Source organism: Schistocerca gregaria, chromosome 2 (genome assembly GCF_023897955.1).
Source record: "Schistocerca gregaria isolate iqSchGreg1 chromosome 2, iqSchGreg1.2, whole genome shotgun sequence".
Taxonomy (NCBI): Eukaryota; Metazoa; Arthropoda; class Insecta; order Orthoptera; family Acrididae; genus Schistocerca; species Schistocerca gregaria.
This window is the reverse complement of record NC_064921.1, coordinates 411,977,686-411,993,719: the sequence shown is the minus strand read 5'-3', so window position 1 is coordinate 411,993,719 and position 16,034 is coordinate 411,977,686. Positions and strand designations below refer to the sequence as shown.

Below are 16,034 nucleotides of genomic sequence, written 5' to 3'. Positions count from 1 at the left end.
TTATGATCACTGCCCACTGTGAGGTTGAATGCCTCCTGGTGGTGTTGCAGGTGCATGATGCAGTAAGGAAAGAATGTAAGCAAAAGAGATGCTAATGGGCAATCATTATAGTGAAAATATGTGTTGCAAATATGGAAATCCACCGATATAAGTGATTTTTGACAAAGGTCACACCGAGCGAGGTGGCGCAGTGCTTAGACACTGGACTCGCATTCGGGAGGACGACAGTTCAATCTCGTGTCCGGCCATCCTGATTTAGGTTTCCTGTGATTTCCCTAAATCACTCCAGGCAAATGCTGGGATGGTTCCTCTGAAAAGGGCATGGCTGACTTCCTTCCATAATCCGATGAGACCGATGACCACGCTGTCTGGTCTCCTTCCCCAAAAACCAACCGACCAACCAACAAAGGTCACATTGTTGTAGTGCTGCAACTGGAAACAAGAATCGCTGAAATGGCGAAGCTGGTCACCTGTTGGCATACTTCTGTTGTGAGCAGCTATGGAAAATGGTTGAAGGATGAAGTAACACGTAGGGCTTATGATATTGAATGACATCATGATAAAATGTAGAGGTTGGAGGAACCCCCACTACGTAATCCAGAATAGGCAGTGATCTGTGGCAGATCAGATAACAGAGTACAAGGCTGGTGCAGGAAAGTGTTTCGGAGCACTCCATTCAAAGGCCATTGTTGAACATGGAGTTCCATGTCACATGATCCCTATGTGTTCCTGTGTTGACCCAACAACATTATCAGTTATGATTGCAGTCGTCACAGCGTTACTGAGATTTCACTGTGGATCAGTATAACCATTTCACCTGTTGAATGAATTGTGTATCTTGTTACACCAGGTAGATTGTTGGGTCTTTACACACAGTCATCTAGGAGAATGGTTATACAAAACATGCACTGAGCCACAGATGCAGGCTGGTGAGAGCAGATTATGCTGTGGGGATACCCTGAGTTAGTCTTCCATGTTATTTGTGGTGGTCATCAAAGGCATCATGTTGGCAGAACATGAACATTATTGTGGACCACCTGAATCAATTCCTCCTACAGTTACGACATCTTCTAGCAAGATAACTGTCCATTTTGCAAGGTCAGAGTCATGCTATTGTGGTTTGAGGAGCTTTAAATGAACTAACATCGGTGTCTTAGCCAGCAAATATGCCGGATGTGTACCCATTGGAAAACATACCGGGTGGCAGCTGTGTGCCTGCAAACCACCCTCTCATGGTGTATGGGAATTGCTTGACCTGTGCATACACGTCTGGTGCCACGTACTTCTGCAGTCCTGTCAAGACTTGGGCAATCCATCCCAAGCAGAATCTCTGTTGTACTGTGTTTGAAAAGTGGAACAACACATTATTAAATTGGTGGTAATGTTTTGGCTCGTGTGTGTGTGTGTGTGTGTGTGTGTGTGTGTGTGTGTGTGTGTGTGTGTGTGTGTGTTAATCGAAGGCATCATTTCGGCAGAGAACTACGTGAACATAATTGTGGACCACCTGCATCATGTCCCGTTACAGTAATTATCCTAATCTTGTCCTCACAGTCCCTGTGTGAGTGATATGCAGGGTGTTGTAGTATATTCTTAATCATGTAAAGCCTGTCCTTGAAACTTTAATAGACTTTCTCAGGATCTTAGAGTCTTCCAGTTCAGTTCCTTTAGTATCTCTGTCACTCTCTGCCATGACTCAAACCTTTGACCATTTGTGCTGCCCTTCTCTGGATACATTCAAATCCTCTCTTAGTCCTGTTTGGTATGGGCCCCACGCACTTAAGCAGTATTCTAGAATTAGTCACATGAGTGATTTGTAAGTCTCTTTTGTAGATTCATTGCACTTCCCCATTATTCTACCAAACATCTAAAGTCTAACATCTGCTTTACCCATAACTGAGCCTGTGTGTTTATTCCATTTCATATCTGTACAGAGTGTTACAACCAGAGATATTTGTGAGAGTTGGCCAATTCCAGCAGTGACTCATTGATAGTATAGTCATAAAATGCTAAAATTTTTTGATTGTGAAGTGCACAGTTTCACATTTCTGAACATTTAAAGGTGGTTGTCAATCATTCCACCACTTTGAAATATTATCAAGATCTGACTGAATATGTATGCAGCATCTTTCAGATAGTTCTCCATCATAGATAACTGCATCATCTGCAAAAAGTATGTGGTAACCATTAATATTATTCCTAATGTATTAAAATAAAACATGAACAGCAAGTGTCCCAACACACTTCTACATGTGACAATGACCCTCCATCCAAGATAACATGTTGCATTGTTGCTATCAAAAAGTTCTCAATCCAGTCACAAATTCAACTTGATACCCCATATGATGGTACTTTTCACAATAAACATAGATGTGGTACAGTGTCAAATGTTTTTTGGCCATCAAGAAATACTGCATCTACGTGACTGCCCTCAACCAAAGCTTTCAGTATGTCTTGTGAGAAAAGTACGGGTTGAGTTTCACATGATTCCAAAAAATGAATCAATGCTGGCTGCCGTTGAGGTGTTCATTCTGTTAAAGATACCTCATTATGTTTAAGCTCGAAATATGTCCTAAGATTCTACAACAAATCAATGTTGGGGATATTGGATGGGAGTTTCATGGATCACTTCTACTACCCTTCTTGTGGACAGGTGTGACCTGTGCCTTTTCCAAGAACTGAGCATAGTTTTTTGTTGGAGGGATCTAAGATAGGTACAAATTCAGCATAAAATCTGACAGGGATTCCATCAGGGCCTGGAGCTAGTTCAATTTTAACGGCTTCAGCTGTTTCTCAATACCACTGAAAATAATATTTATTTCATTCATCTTTTTCAGTGTATGGGAATTAAATTAGGGTAATTCTCCTGGATTTTCTTTTGTAAAGGAACACTTGAATATGGGATTAAGAATTCCAGCTTGTCCTTTCAGTTCCTGTCACATTCTGTAGAGACTGGCCATTGACTTTGGTGCTACTAACAACATTTAAATATGACCAGAATTTGTTACGATTTTTGAAAGATAACGTGACTGTATTCTGCTACAATGGTCATTGAAGGCATTAAACATTGCTCTTTTGACCAAATGTTTCATTCAGTATCTCTGTCTACAGCAAGACACTTCATTTTACACCTATTATGCAGTGACCTGTTTCTTTATAAGTTTCTCTACAGTGACTGTATACCATGGAGGTTCCTTCCCAAAATGGATTGCCCTGTTAGGTATGTATCTATCCAGTGCATGTTCAGCTATTCTTTTAAACTTAAGCCAGAGTTCCTCTACATGCTTCTGCCCTGTGCTGAAAGTTTCAGGTTCTTCATTGAGATTTGACACAACTAGATTTTTTGTCTAGTTTACTGAACATACATATCTTCCTGCTTGTTTTAGTCGTCCTTTGTACTTCGGCCATCATTGTTGCCACAATCGCATCTTGATCACTGATACCAGTTTCAAGATGGACATCCTCAAAGAAGTCAAGTCTATTCACTGCCATTTGATCCAACATACAGTGTATGAAAAAAAATCTGATTTGGCACGTCTATATTTCTAAAAGTAATGAACATATTCAATGAATTTTTTTTAATGAATGGGAAACTTTTTTCCCCTCCTTCATACCTTTTTATAGGTGTTCAAAATGCCCTCTTGAGGTGCACGATGTGTCAGTGCGGTATTCAGATTGTTCCCACACTGCAGCGAGCATGTCTTGAGCTACAGCTTCCACAGCTGCTGTTATGCAATATCTCAATTCATCCATTGTTCTTAATAATGGAGGCCAGTAGTGTAAGGCTGAATAATTTGGTCCAGTGTGACTGATGCAGCGTTCAGTAATCCTTTGTTTTAAAAATTCCATCCCTTCCAGATGCCAGTGTTGCAGTGGTCCTTCCTGTTGGTAAAGGAAGTCATTTGAATCACACTCCAAATGTGGGAAAAGAAACTTCTCAAGTATATAGAGATATGTAACAGTGTTCTCACCAAAGGAAAAATGGACCATACAAATTTTCCCATGAAACTGCACAAAACAAATTAAATTTTGAGAGTCCCTCTCATGTTGTACAACTTCATGTGGTTATTATGTACCCCATATTCTTACATTATGATGGATCACCTTTCCATTTAAATGGACTGTTGCCTTGACACTAAACACTAAGCTTGGAAAAAAACTGTCATCCTCCACCTTTCCAAGAACAAAATTACAGAACTCCACACATTGTCATGTCACATTCATGAAGAGCTTGCAGCGGCTGAATTTTGTATGGTTTCACATTTAAATATCGACACAACACACTGCAGATGGACATCAGGAGCATTTTGAGCTGCACAGTAAACAGATTTCTGGGGACTCCTTGTGAAACTGACTGATAAGTTTGGTGTCTGTGTCACACTTGGGGATGACCCAGCGATTTGCCTTTACACAAACAACTTGTTTATGGCGTTTTATCATGCTCTGTGCTGCAAGAGGATCTACACCGTACATAGTAAGAAAGTCTTTCTGAACAGTCATTACTGACACACACGGCGCAAAACAAAGAACACAAAACCCTTTCTGTCGCCCCAAAACCATTTCTGCTAGAACTGAAGTGGGTGAAAATTCCTGCTACCTAGTGGGAACCATGAAAAACTCGAGAGTTTGCACTTTCCAACAGTATGTTGTTCTTACACATCTCTCAAATAATGTAATAGTTAGGATTTTTTTAAAATCGTACAATTCTTTAGATCCATCTATATTTTCAACATGAGTGGGGTTCCTAAATATTTGTTCTAGGTAGTTTTCAGAGAAGGTATTTAGTAATGTTTCACATAATGTCTTACCATGCCCATTACTAACAAGTGTAATTTTCCTAATTGATTATTGGATAATTAAAGTCTCCAGCGATGATTACAGTATGATTTGGAACTTGTGTACAAATGAACTGAGGTGTTCTTTAAAGCTTCTGGTTACATAAGGAGATTAGTCTAGTGAGCAGTAGAAGGATCCAGTTATCATTTTATATCCACCTCTGGTGCTGAGTCTTGCCCAAACAGTCTCGCATGCAGCTTCAATTTCCATCTCAGTGGATTTCAGTGTCTTGTCTACTGCTACGAATACACCACTTCTATTTTCCATTTTCCATCCTTTCAATATACACTCAGATATTCCCCAAAAATCTTATTGCTTTTGATTTCTGGTTTCAACCAGCTTTTTGTACACAATGTTAAGTGAGCTTCACTGCTTTTCAAGTGTGCTTCAAACTCTGGCACTTTGTTGTGAATGCTTCGGCAGTTAACCATTAGGATTTAAGTAGTGTCACTGTGGGAGGCATTTCTTTCGATCTTACACCAATACTTCTTGGTTTCCTACAGCTCTCGTAATTTGTATTGTATGGACAGTTGCCTAATTACCCTTGTGTGTACCCTGCACACAGTCAGCTACCCGAGGAGCAGCCTCTAACGTTTAGTGCAAACCTGACCCATTCAGGGGCACATATGGTTGTCTCAGTTCTCAGCCCTGGGGGACAAGTCCAGGAAATTACAGCATGTACATCATGGTCTGTCACAGAACCTTCAAAGTTTCTGGTTCAGTCCTTCCACTGGACTCAGAACCAAAGGGCTAGGATCAGTTCGGAGAACAATGCTGTAAATTTTGAACTTTGTTGAAACTCCACACACAGGGTCAGTCTTCTCAACCTTCTCTGCCTATTGCTAGAATGACCTGTGAACCCAGACAACAGGCATCAGTTAGTAGCACCATGTTCCCTCAATGGCTGTTGAAATAGCCTCTGCAATAAGATGATGAATGAGGCTCTTGGGCATACACACTGAGTGCACCTAGTATCCTTTCCTGTCCCTTGCTGCCATTTCTCTAACACATAACATCATTTGCTGTATGTCTGAACTGCCAACGAGTAATAGACTCCTACACTTTTGTGTTTGCTTCTTGTTGACACTGAATCAAAGAGATTTTATCCTCGGGTGAAGTGAGTCCTGCTGGTTCAGTTTCAGTGAGACAGCACTTCAAACTTGTCAGTTAGGGGGATTGGTACAACACCTGGGCCCTCGCCCACCCTGTAAAGGTTAACTAGATCTACCGTTGACACGTCACTCACAGTGAAGTGGAAGAGTAATGACAGGTCCTGTACTTTCTGAGAGGAGACAGGATCCACAGGAGAGGATAGAACTTGAGGTACCTCTGGTACTGGTATCACAGGTACTTGATTCTCAGGAGCACCAACTGCCAATCATTTGACAGTAGTCAATGCGATTTCTAGCTGCTTACAAACATCAGCCAATTCATTCCATGTTCAAGAACAGCATTCACAGTTGGGCTGCATTCTGGCTAGTGCATTATATTAGAAGGCAAATGAACCAATAACTTTAAATTAAGCCTACTAATAATCTTTTAATCTGTTGAGCTTAAGACTTGCTAAATCCCTATAAGAATTGAAGCAAATACACACAATGAAATTTCTATTAAGGCAACACACAAACCAATGTAAAAATTACTAGTTTCCTAAAACATTCTGAGATTTATTATATTTGTTAACAAACGGGAAATAAGTTAATTTGTGATAGAGGTAGATAATATATAGGGCTATTCATCTTCAAGGGAAAACTAGATGTAACACAATATGTTACTTAGAATACCTGTCACAGTAACTAAATCACAAATACCGATTTACTACAAATTACTCATAGACTACACAAAGGATAATGGTAACTTCTGAAAATTTTCAAAAACCCCGTGTTTATTTGCATTGATATGTGATGAAATTCGAGGGGTGATGTATTCTTTGGCAGTAACTGTGAACCACAAACACTGATACCCTATGAAATAAGTTAAGTACCCAAAACACTCAAACTGGTAACTTAAGAAAATATAGTTTTGTAAGCATTTGAAAATTCTCAAAAATAACCTGTTTCTCGTGTAATTATGTAACGAAATTAGTGAAAGATTGTTTTGGACGAGGATAGGCCTACTGTTCCAAAAAAGTTTAAACCCACAATTGACAATAACAGTAAGAGTTTATTCCATCATTTCATAATATATCACAATACAGGTGGGTATTGATACAACTGATGAAAGATTATGCTGAAGCAATGTGAACACTAAAGTATGCTAGTCAAGAACTTCAAATCAGCACAAGAATCTTATACGCAGTGTCGCACACAAAGGACAATTCTGAAGTTAGCATTTATATGCAAATAAATGTGAATATTGCATGGATTTTTCACTTAGGCATTTCTGTCCACACTTCTACACTGGTGTGCAGAAGAAGAATGGCACAGTGCGAGTTTCTCAATCAGTCTCTAAAATGTGCAGCACCAACAAAGGAAGTCTTCTGCCTGTTGCAGCTAACAATATTGTACTGAAGACTACAATAAAGAAAATTCTTAAGCGGCTTATGATATGTGTTACGTTACATGAGAGGATACATTATTACTCACAATAGAGGAAGAGTAAAGAGAAAGCTGACACAGTGAGAATGGAAAATGCAGTCGAGAAACAGCAACAGAGGAGAAGAGACATTCTGTTAAAAGCAGGCAGGAAAGCCCTAAGCCAGATTACCCAGGATAAAATATATCAGATGCAAGAGAGTAGGTCATTATTCACCAGTCCTCTTACATGCACTAAACTGATCAAAAAATGTTTCGCACCACCTGATAGTATAGGTTTCTGAGGGAACAAGTGGAACAAAAAACTTGAGTGAAATAAAAATAAAACAATAACAAAAAAGTATGTTTTGAAGTGTCCATTTATACATATATGAGAAATCGTGCACTGGTGCTGAGTTTAAATACAGCTTTGCTCCACCCTGTGCATTGATGCATGATTAGATGCATTGGCATGCTGTCCACAAAGTGATAGAGATGTTGCCGCTGAGAATGTTGCCGCTGAGAGCTCTTTTGCTCGTAGGTGTTGATCCATCAGAGGTTATAAACTGCGAGGAAAATTCGTGTGCCAAGACAGTGCAAATTCCAACTGATCTGAAGCAAGCAGCAGCAGTCATGTCAACATATACAGCAGGCCATTTCATTCAGTTGGTTTCTGCCACATGATAGATGATGATCACAAAGGGGGCACTGTTTCACTGGTGCATAATTGTCTCGAAAGGTGAACCCTTGTCAAAATGTCGACAGTGGGTTGGAGGTTCCTGTTCTGATATTGCCAAGAAGGGTTTCTCCTCTACACTTAGGCTTACCATAGTTTTATGGGTCCATTCCACAACATATTCATAAAGTTACTGAACAATTTACTGAAACATTAAACTTAATTTATATTTTCAGATGGATTTTTCACTAGGCACCACTTCTTTCACAAATGGTTTGTTTGTTGTAATGCATAATAAAATTCTCAACAAGGAAGCTCTGAATTAGTTTTAACATTTTGCAGATTTTTAACAATAGCTACTATAGGTTTACCCCTTTCTGCAGACCATATGCACTCATAATTGAGAAAGATCTTTCAACTGGAGCAGATGTCTCAAAGATATTGCTAACTCAACCATTTCAGAAATACTGTAACATGGAACGTGTTATTTGAAACACCTTAAAAATTGTTTTTCATTTTTCCTAAGTAGTATGTGGTACTTTCTCAGAGCTCGAACCACAACATATCCTTATGTTTTGAATTACCTGGTTGGAAAATGCACATTCATGAAATACACAAAGTGATCAAAAGTATCCGTACACCTGGCTGAAAATGACTTAAAAGTTCGTGGCGCCCTCCATCAGTAATGCTGGAATTAAATATGGTGTTGGTCCACCCTTAGCCTCGATGACAGCTTCCACTTTCGTAGGCACATGTTTAATCAAATACTGGAAGGTTTCTTGGGGAATGACAACCAATTCTTCATGGAGTGCTGCAAAGAGAGAGAGAGAGAGAGAGAGAGAGAGAGAGAGAGATATTGAGGTTGGTCAGCGAGGCTTGGGACAAAAAGTTGGTGTTCCAAAACATCCCAAAGGTATTCTATAGGATTCAGGCCAGGACTCTGTGCAGGCCAGTCCATTACAGGGATGTTATTGTCATGTAAACAGTCTGCCACAGGCTGTGCATTATGAACAGGTGCTCGATCGTGTTGAAAGACTCAATCGCCATCCCTGAATTGCTCTTTAAGATTGGAAACAAGAAGTTGCTTAAAACACCAGTATATGCCTGTGCTGTGACAGTGTCATGCAAAACAACAAGGGGTGCAACCCCCCTCCATGAAAAACATGACCACACTATAACACCACCACCAAATTTTACTGTTAGCTGGCAGGTGATGTTCAGCAGGCATTTGCTATACCCACACCCTGCCATCAGAACGCCACATTGTGTGCTCATCACTCCACACATTTTCCCACTGTTCAATCATCTAACGTTTACGCTCCTTACACAAAGCAAGATGTTGTTTGGTATTTACCAGCACGTGTGGCTTATGAGCAGCCACTCAACCATGAAATCAAAGTTTTCTCATCTCTCGCCTATCTGTCATAGTACTTGCAGTGCATCCTGATGCAGTTTAGAATTCCTGTGTGATGGTGTGGGTAGATGTCTGCCTGTCACTCATTACGACCTTCAACTGTCGACAGTCTGTCAGTCAACAGACAAGGTCAGCCTCTATGCTTTAGTGTTGTATGTGCCCCTTCACATTTCCACTTCACTATCGCATCGGAAGCATTGGATGTAGGATGTTTAGGAGTGTGGAAATCTCGTGTACAGGCATATGACACAAGTGACACCGTCACCTGACCACATTTGAAGTCCATGAGTTCCACGGAGCACCCCATTCTGCTCTCTCACAATGTCTAATGTCTACTGAGGTCACTGATATGGAGTATGTGGCAGCACAAAGCAGCTAATATGAAAACGTATGTTTTTGGGGTGTGCGGATAGTTTTGATCATGTAGTGTATGTCATTGGTATTTATGGAAGCTTTTATAATTTCATTAATACCTTGTGCACTATCTTCTACATAAGACCAGGCAATTTCAGTTACTAAATGTATCTACTAAAACTGACTAACTTTATCAAAATTGTTATTTCCTGCTTTAAAGAAAACTCGTATGTTTGATGAAGCAGTGGCATTCATAGCACTTCTTTGCTTAACTGTTATCATGTAGTCTTCATTATCACTGATCCTTTATGTCCAACACAAAGTACCACAGTACATAGTGTGCGGTAACATGTGTTATTACTCTCATTACACAGTTTCAAAAATTTGTACTCCTGTTGCAGGTTAAAGCTAAACACACACTTTATTTTGCCCACTCCTAAACAATGAGGCAAAAAAAGAGAGATAAAATGGTTAAAAACGTGTAGACAAGTTACTTCACACCTGAGAAAAACATAAACATACAGCCCCTGTGGTGTTGTCAAGTAACTAAGGTGAAACATTGTGGCTAAACAGGTAACTGTAGCTCCCCATCGAAATTAGTGCTTGCTTAAAGGTCAGCTGAGAGAGGCACAGGCATAAGGAAATGTTTAAAAAAGTGATGTTGAAAAGGTACGTTTAAAATTTAAAAAATCCTTGCCTGTAATAAAACTCTCAAACTACAAAAGTTTTTAGCGATCCCAGATGGCACTAAAAGAACTAGGACTGTCTGGGCTAATCATGGATGTATGGTAAGCATTTCTACACTTGAAACCAGTCCTAAACATGACTGATATACTTTCATCCTGAAAATAATGGACTGCAATGCCTAAGAAATGCGTGGCTTGCTGGTCACCCTCCACCCCTCGCATCCTTCTGTGATGGTCTTAAAGTATCAGACAAATCTTGTACCATTAGTGGAGATAACCTGACGCCGTTGATTTGGGTTCTGTGCCAGGTGTTCCCTTATCTTTGTTCTTCAAATGTCATAGTGGAGGGGGGGTTTCTGTGTGTAATTTGTGCTTAGTAAGCAGATTGATCGTTCAGAGATGATGGCAAACTATGGGTCAATACAGCCCATCCAGTAACCTCCAGAAATCCCATTTACAGTTCTTGTCGTATTCTTCTTGATGTCTCTATGAGCCATAATTTGAAGGTAGCAATAATCAGCTGGTGGTGTTGCTTGTGAATAACCACTAAAAGGCAGGCCCACAATGTTTATTGTCTCAAAATAGTGCAACTGTTTGAATGATATCATTTCAGTGAAAGCCAGTTCAGTGGGTGGCTTCCCATGGTGACAGAATTTCGTGCCATGAAGCTGTGCTGATGGTCTAAGCCTGAAATGATTCTTTGAAGCAGGTTCACATTTGGAAACTCCATGCGCTCTACTACGCTGCACTGAGTATGCAGCTTTACCTCCATGACACAGGTTGCCATACATAGTGATTGATGTGGTTAAGAGTACTGCAGTATGTTTCCAATTAAATAACAAAGCTAAATTATGCATGTCATGAAGTTGGATCAAATATTTTTTTTATGTATTCACATTAACTATTGGATTTAATTTTATCCATAGGTGCTATTGTTTCTTCCATGACTGTATTACTTTTGTAAAATAAAGAACTGTCTTCAGTCACAATCATCATTTCATTTCGAGCCTAGGGAGCTCATCATTAGGTGCTCTGACAGTCTACATCAATTTTTCCCCCTCAGATTTAGCTTAATTCTAGTGTTTCCAGTAGTGGATATGTTGTTTTGAAGCACAGTATGAATAAACATCTTTATGTACATGTATACACTTCCAATTCTACAGTACATTTGTAAATACATGTATGTAAACATGTTTATTCGCACTATGCTTCAAAGCAATATATCCACTATTGGAAACCGATTACAGTTAACCTAAATCGGAGAAAAAACCAAGGTAGGCTGTCAAAGCAGCTGAAGATAAGCCCCAAAGCTTGAAATGAATCGCGCATTGAAATAAAATCATGGTCATGACTGAAGTTGATTACTTTTTATTTTGTGAAATCTTTGATTTTCCATTATTGCAGCTGATGAGATGAATACAACTAACATCTTAACAGTGGTAACACATAATCCATATGTCACTGAGGTGGTTCAAATTTTGGGTGGAATGTTCTGTGACTACTTCATTTCAACACAACTCTTGCTTTCCATATTTCACCTCACAAACAGCTCAAGGCAATGGCTTTCAAAATTGGAGATAGTTCTCAGGATGGTGTCTAGGCAATAATGCCTCATTTTGTGTAAGATTTTATGGGTGAAGCACTGTTTACAAACTATGGAAAAAAAATCATAGTTATTTCTTGAACATTGTGAAGACTGACTCCCAAGGACATGAAATAGTGTTTAACATAGAGCTTGTGCTGCGATGAGTCCAAATGCAATTCAACATGCAGTATTGTCATCCAGAATAAGTTTATAGTAAAATACAAACTGTACCTGTAGTATGTCTTTGCTTAAATTTGAAACAGTAGGGTAGCCAAGTGGGACCTTCTCTCCTGATAGCAGGACAATGGTTTGAATTACTGTTACTTAGTCATATGATAAAATGCCACACATTTCATGTAGTTAGTTGAAGTTCTCTCCATTGGCTCTTTTCAATGCCACAGAAAAGTACGTGGTTCTATAAAAGATGTCATTATTCGATATTCATAAATGTAAAAAATATCTTGCATATGTCACCAGGTTGTCCACTATAACGTAACAAAAACTGCACAGTGATAAATGTACTCATTCTGCAAACCCTGGGTGGCCTGTCTTAGCTTATGAGTGGAAAAAGTGCATGGTATACTGCTAAATGAATGCTCAAGGGCTAGTAAGCTAACTGTTAGTAAGGTTTTTTGCTACATGACATGTTGTGAAAGTTGTTCTTGTAAGCTGACTGGTATGTGCATGACTATATGTGTGGGAACATCTCTCCCTCCACAAACATGAAACAAACATTTTTAAATGTAACACTCCCATCACTGGCCAGCAATGTAATTTATAAGTAAGGTAATCAATATGCATGGCGCATTAAAGGAATAAAACAGACAGCCTTTAGTGGTTAAAAGGATTCCATCATTTACATGTGTTGAGGCCCTGGACGCATACATGAAGAAATTATTTTCAATTGACAGGCCCCCAAATTTGTAAAATCTGTCTCCCTCTTCCTTGTGCTACATTGCTGCTATAAAAGTGTGTTAATTGTGTGGTAATTTTGCAAACAACAAAATTCTGTATTTCATTTACAAATTTTTTATGGTACTTTCTTCAGCCGTCAGTGAAGTTGCCGGGCACATAACTCCTGTCCCTGGTGGTGTTGGGCCAATGACTGTAGCTATGCTCATGAAGAACACAGTTATTGCTGCTAAGAAGACTGTTGTGTACAATATCCTCGATCCTGGAGCTGTGGTACAGAAGAAGGCTTCTCAGCTGAGGCCCTAGTAACACGACATTAAAAGTACGTAATTTTTTTTTAATTTTGAGCATGAGGGTGGCATATACACTCTTAGCTGCCTGAAAGTTTAACACTGGAAGCAGGAACCTGATTTAAGATAATGTAGAATGAAGGGTGCATCCTGAGTAATAAAAGTACATTTTAATTAATTATGTGTCTGACATAGTTTGCACGTACATCCTGTTATCTCAGAGTAATCTCTTTGCAAACAGTTTTTTTTAATGCAATTTAGTACACACTTCAGACCACTGTCATACACTGCTACACTGCTTTGCAGATATGAGGCGTTCCCCATCACCTTTGTGCATTAACAAATTTCTTAATTGCTGAATGAATGTTACTAGTCCTATGTTTGCTCTTATACATTATGTTTTGTTTTAGGTGATGCATAGAAACCATACAGAGGGAGTATAGGAACTCCACCACAGTCTTTCAGTGAGAAGAAAATTAAGATATGTTGACTGTGATCATTGTCAGTATTGAAGCAAACTATTTGTTGTGAAACTAAATAAGCAGTCGGAAAAATTAAGTCAAATTGGGTATTAAAAATACTGTTTTTATGCCCTAAAAACTAAATATATGTATGTAATTTGAGTGGAGTTTAAATTTTAGCATACGTCTTATTTATTTTCATAAGAAAAAGTGATCAGTCCATCCAATTTTTATATAATGAACAAAATAAAGATAAATATTTAAGAAGTTAATGCTTTCTTGACTCATTTGGTGAGAGATCAATAACCGAAACACAATACTTCTAAGAATACATTATTCATGTTCTTTAAATTATCATTGCAGCAGCACAAACTTGGTATCAGTAAATTATTTTACTTGTCAGAATAAATCATTTGGATTGGTGCTTTGTGGCCACTGAGCCAGGAGCAGCTCTGTCACAAGCATTCCTGAATGCAACACAATGAATCACAGTATGTAGACTTACTTTTTCAGCTTAAGAATGGTGGAACAGAGATGTTAAGAAACAATTTAAGGTCTAAATTCTGTAATCAGTGATCCAAAGCTTAATGTTAATAAGTCACTGTTGGTATTGATGAGTTTGAGCACATATAAATACTTTAGGAATAAATGAGACCACACACTCTAAAGAAAAAGTATTTGGAGTTGTCAACAGGCACATACACATGAAAGAAAAATTGTTAGCTTTTGGAATACAGCCTTTCTCAAGTTACACTAAAAACACACTCTTGCTCCCCTACAGAACTGTGGCTGGACACACAATGTGAGGATTGCAGTTCAGCAGATGGACTAGGTGTTGTTGGGGTGGGTGGGTGGATTGGTGGGGGCAAGGCAGAAAGAGGATCTGGGGAGCTACCAGCTCAGAGGGAGGCAGCTAGTTTGCTGGCTAGGAATTGTAACATTATATGTATGAATGCTGGTTGTTCTGCCTAGAATTGGTAGGAGATTAAATTGCTTCTATGGCTGATTGCTAGGTGGTGGGCCCAGAGCTGAGGGTACCCATTAGCAACCCAGTGAGGCAACTGGTATGGCCCTGCCTAGGTACAAATGTGTCAGTGGCTTGATCGGGAAAGCATGAAATCCAGTGCAGGGAATTTGGACAGTGGTTGCTTGCTTAGCCAATGAGTAGATTGTGCGCCAGAAATGGTGAACTTTGGCAGTCTGAAACACGGTTTCTTACAACTCTTAGAAATTTGATGATAAATCATTTAAATAGAAGAGAAAATCTGAATACTTCTGCAATTTTAAAAATAAGTAAATAAAATGAGATTCACCCAATGAAACAATAATATTCTCAATATCTTAAAAACTACAGAAGTTAATATTTTACAGTGACTAAATACACAGATGAGCCAAAACATTATGACCACCTACTTAAAAGCATGTCAGTCCTCCTGTGGAACACAGTTCAGCAGTGATTCTGCATGCCATGGATTGAAGAAGTGTGAGACAGTTTTCCAGAGGTTTCTGGGACCAGACACCTATGTCACACTTGTGGGCATGGAGCTGGTGCCCAGTTGGGTTCCAGTTGGGTTTCATCAGATTCAGATGAGCCTGATGGCCAAGACATCAATGTGAATTCACTATCATGCACCTCAAAATATTGCAGCACGATTTTGACCTTGTGACAGGGACCGCTATCCTGCTGGAAAATGCCACTTGTTGGGGCAGACATCAGGCATAAGAGGTTAGAGGTGGTCTCTAATCATGGATACATAGTCCACAACTGTCATGGTGCCTTCAATTACTACTGTAGGTCCCATGGAAGCCCAGATGAGTGTCCCTCATAACATAATACTACTCTCACAGGCCTGCGTCCATGGCATGCTGTCTATTTCGCACAGCTGTTCATCTGGATGATGGCCTAGTTAACAATAAATGGGATTCAACCAACCAGGTGACATGATTACACTGAGCTGCGATCCAATCTCTATGATCCTGTGTCCACTGAAATCATAACTGACGATGTTGTTGGGTCAACAAGGGAACAAGTAGGGCTCCTCTGCTCCAGAACACTTGTTCAACAGTGCGTGCTGAACTGCATTGGGTTTCTGGAGTGCTCATTCCCAGGCACTGGACCACAACACTCTGGCTTACATCAAAGTCACTTAAGTAGATTTGTGCCACTTATCATTGCTAGAATGATTCCTCATTCATCTCTGCTCCAATCATATACTTCTTAACCACATCACATTCCTTCAGTGGCACCAGGCAGCATACCATCTCACAGTGGGCAGAGGTCATAACATTCAGACTCGTTAGCGTATTTTC

At 39.5% G+C, this 16,034-nt stretch overlaps 1 protein-coding gene across 1 annotated transcript in view; it reads left to right on the top strand.

Moving 5' to 3' along the window:
* The window catches only part of LOC126323251 (bifunctional methylenetetrahydrofolate dehydrogenase/cyclohydrolase, mitochondrial), a 30,293-nt gene extending 16,297 nt beyond the window's left edge, over positions 1–13,996 (top strand). The window contains exons 8-9 of the mRNA XM_049994635.1: positions 13,110–13,295; positions 13,674–13,996. Coding sequence (XP_049850592.1) covers positions 13,110–13,279 — 170 coding nt within the window. The 3' untranslated portion in view covers positions 13,280–13,295; positions 13,674–13,996. The remainder of the gene's footprint in view (positions 1–13,109; positions 13,296–13,673) is intronic.
* Positions 13,997–16,034: the final 2,038 nt, after the last annotated feature.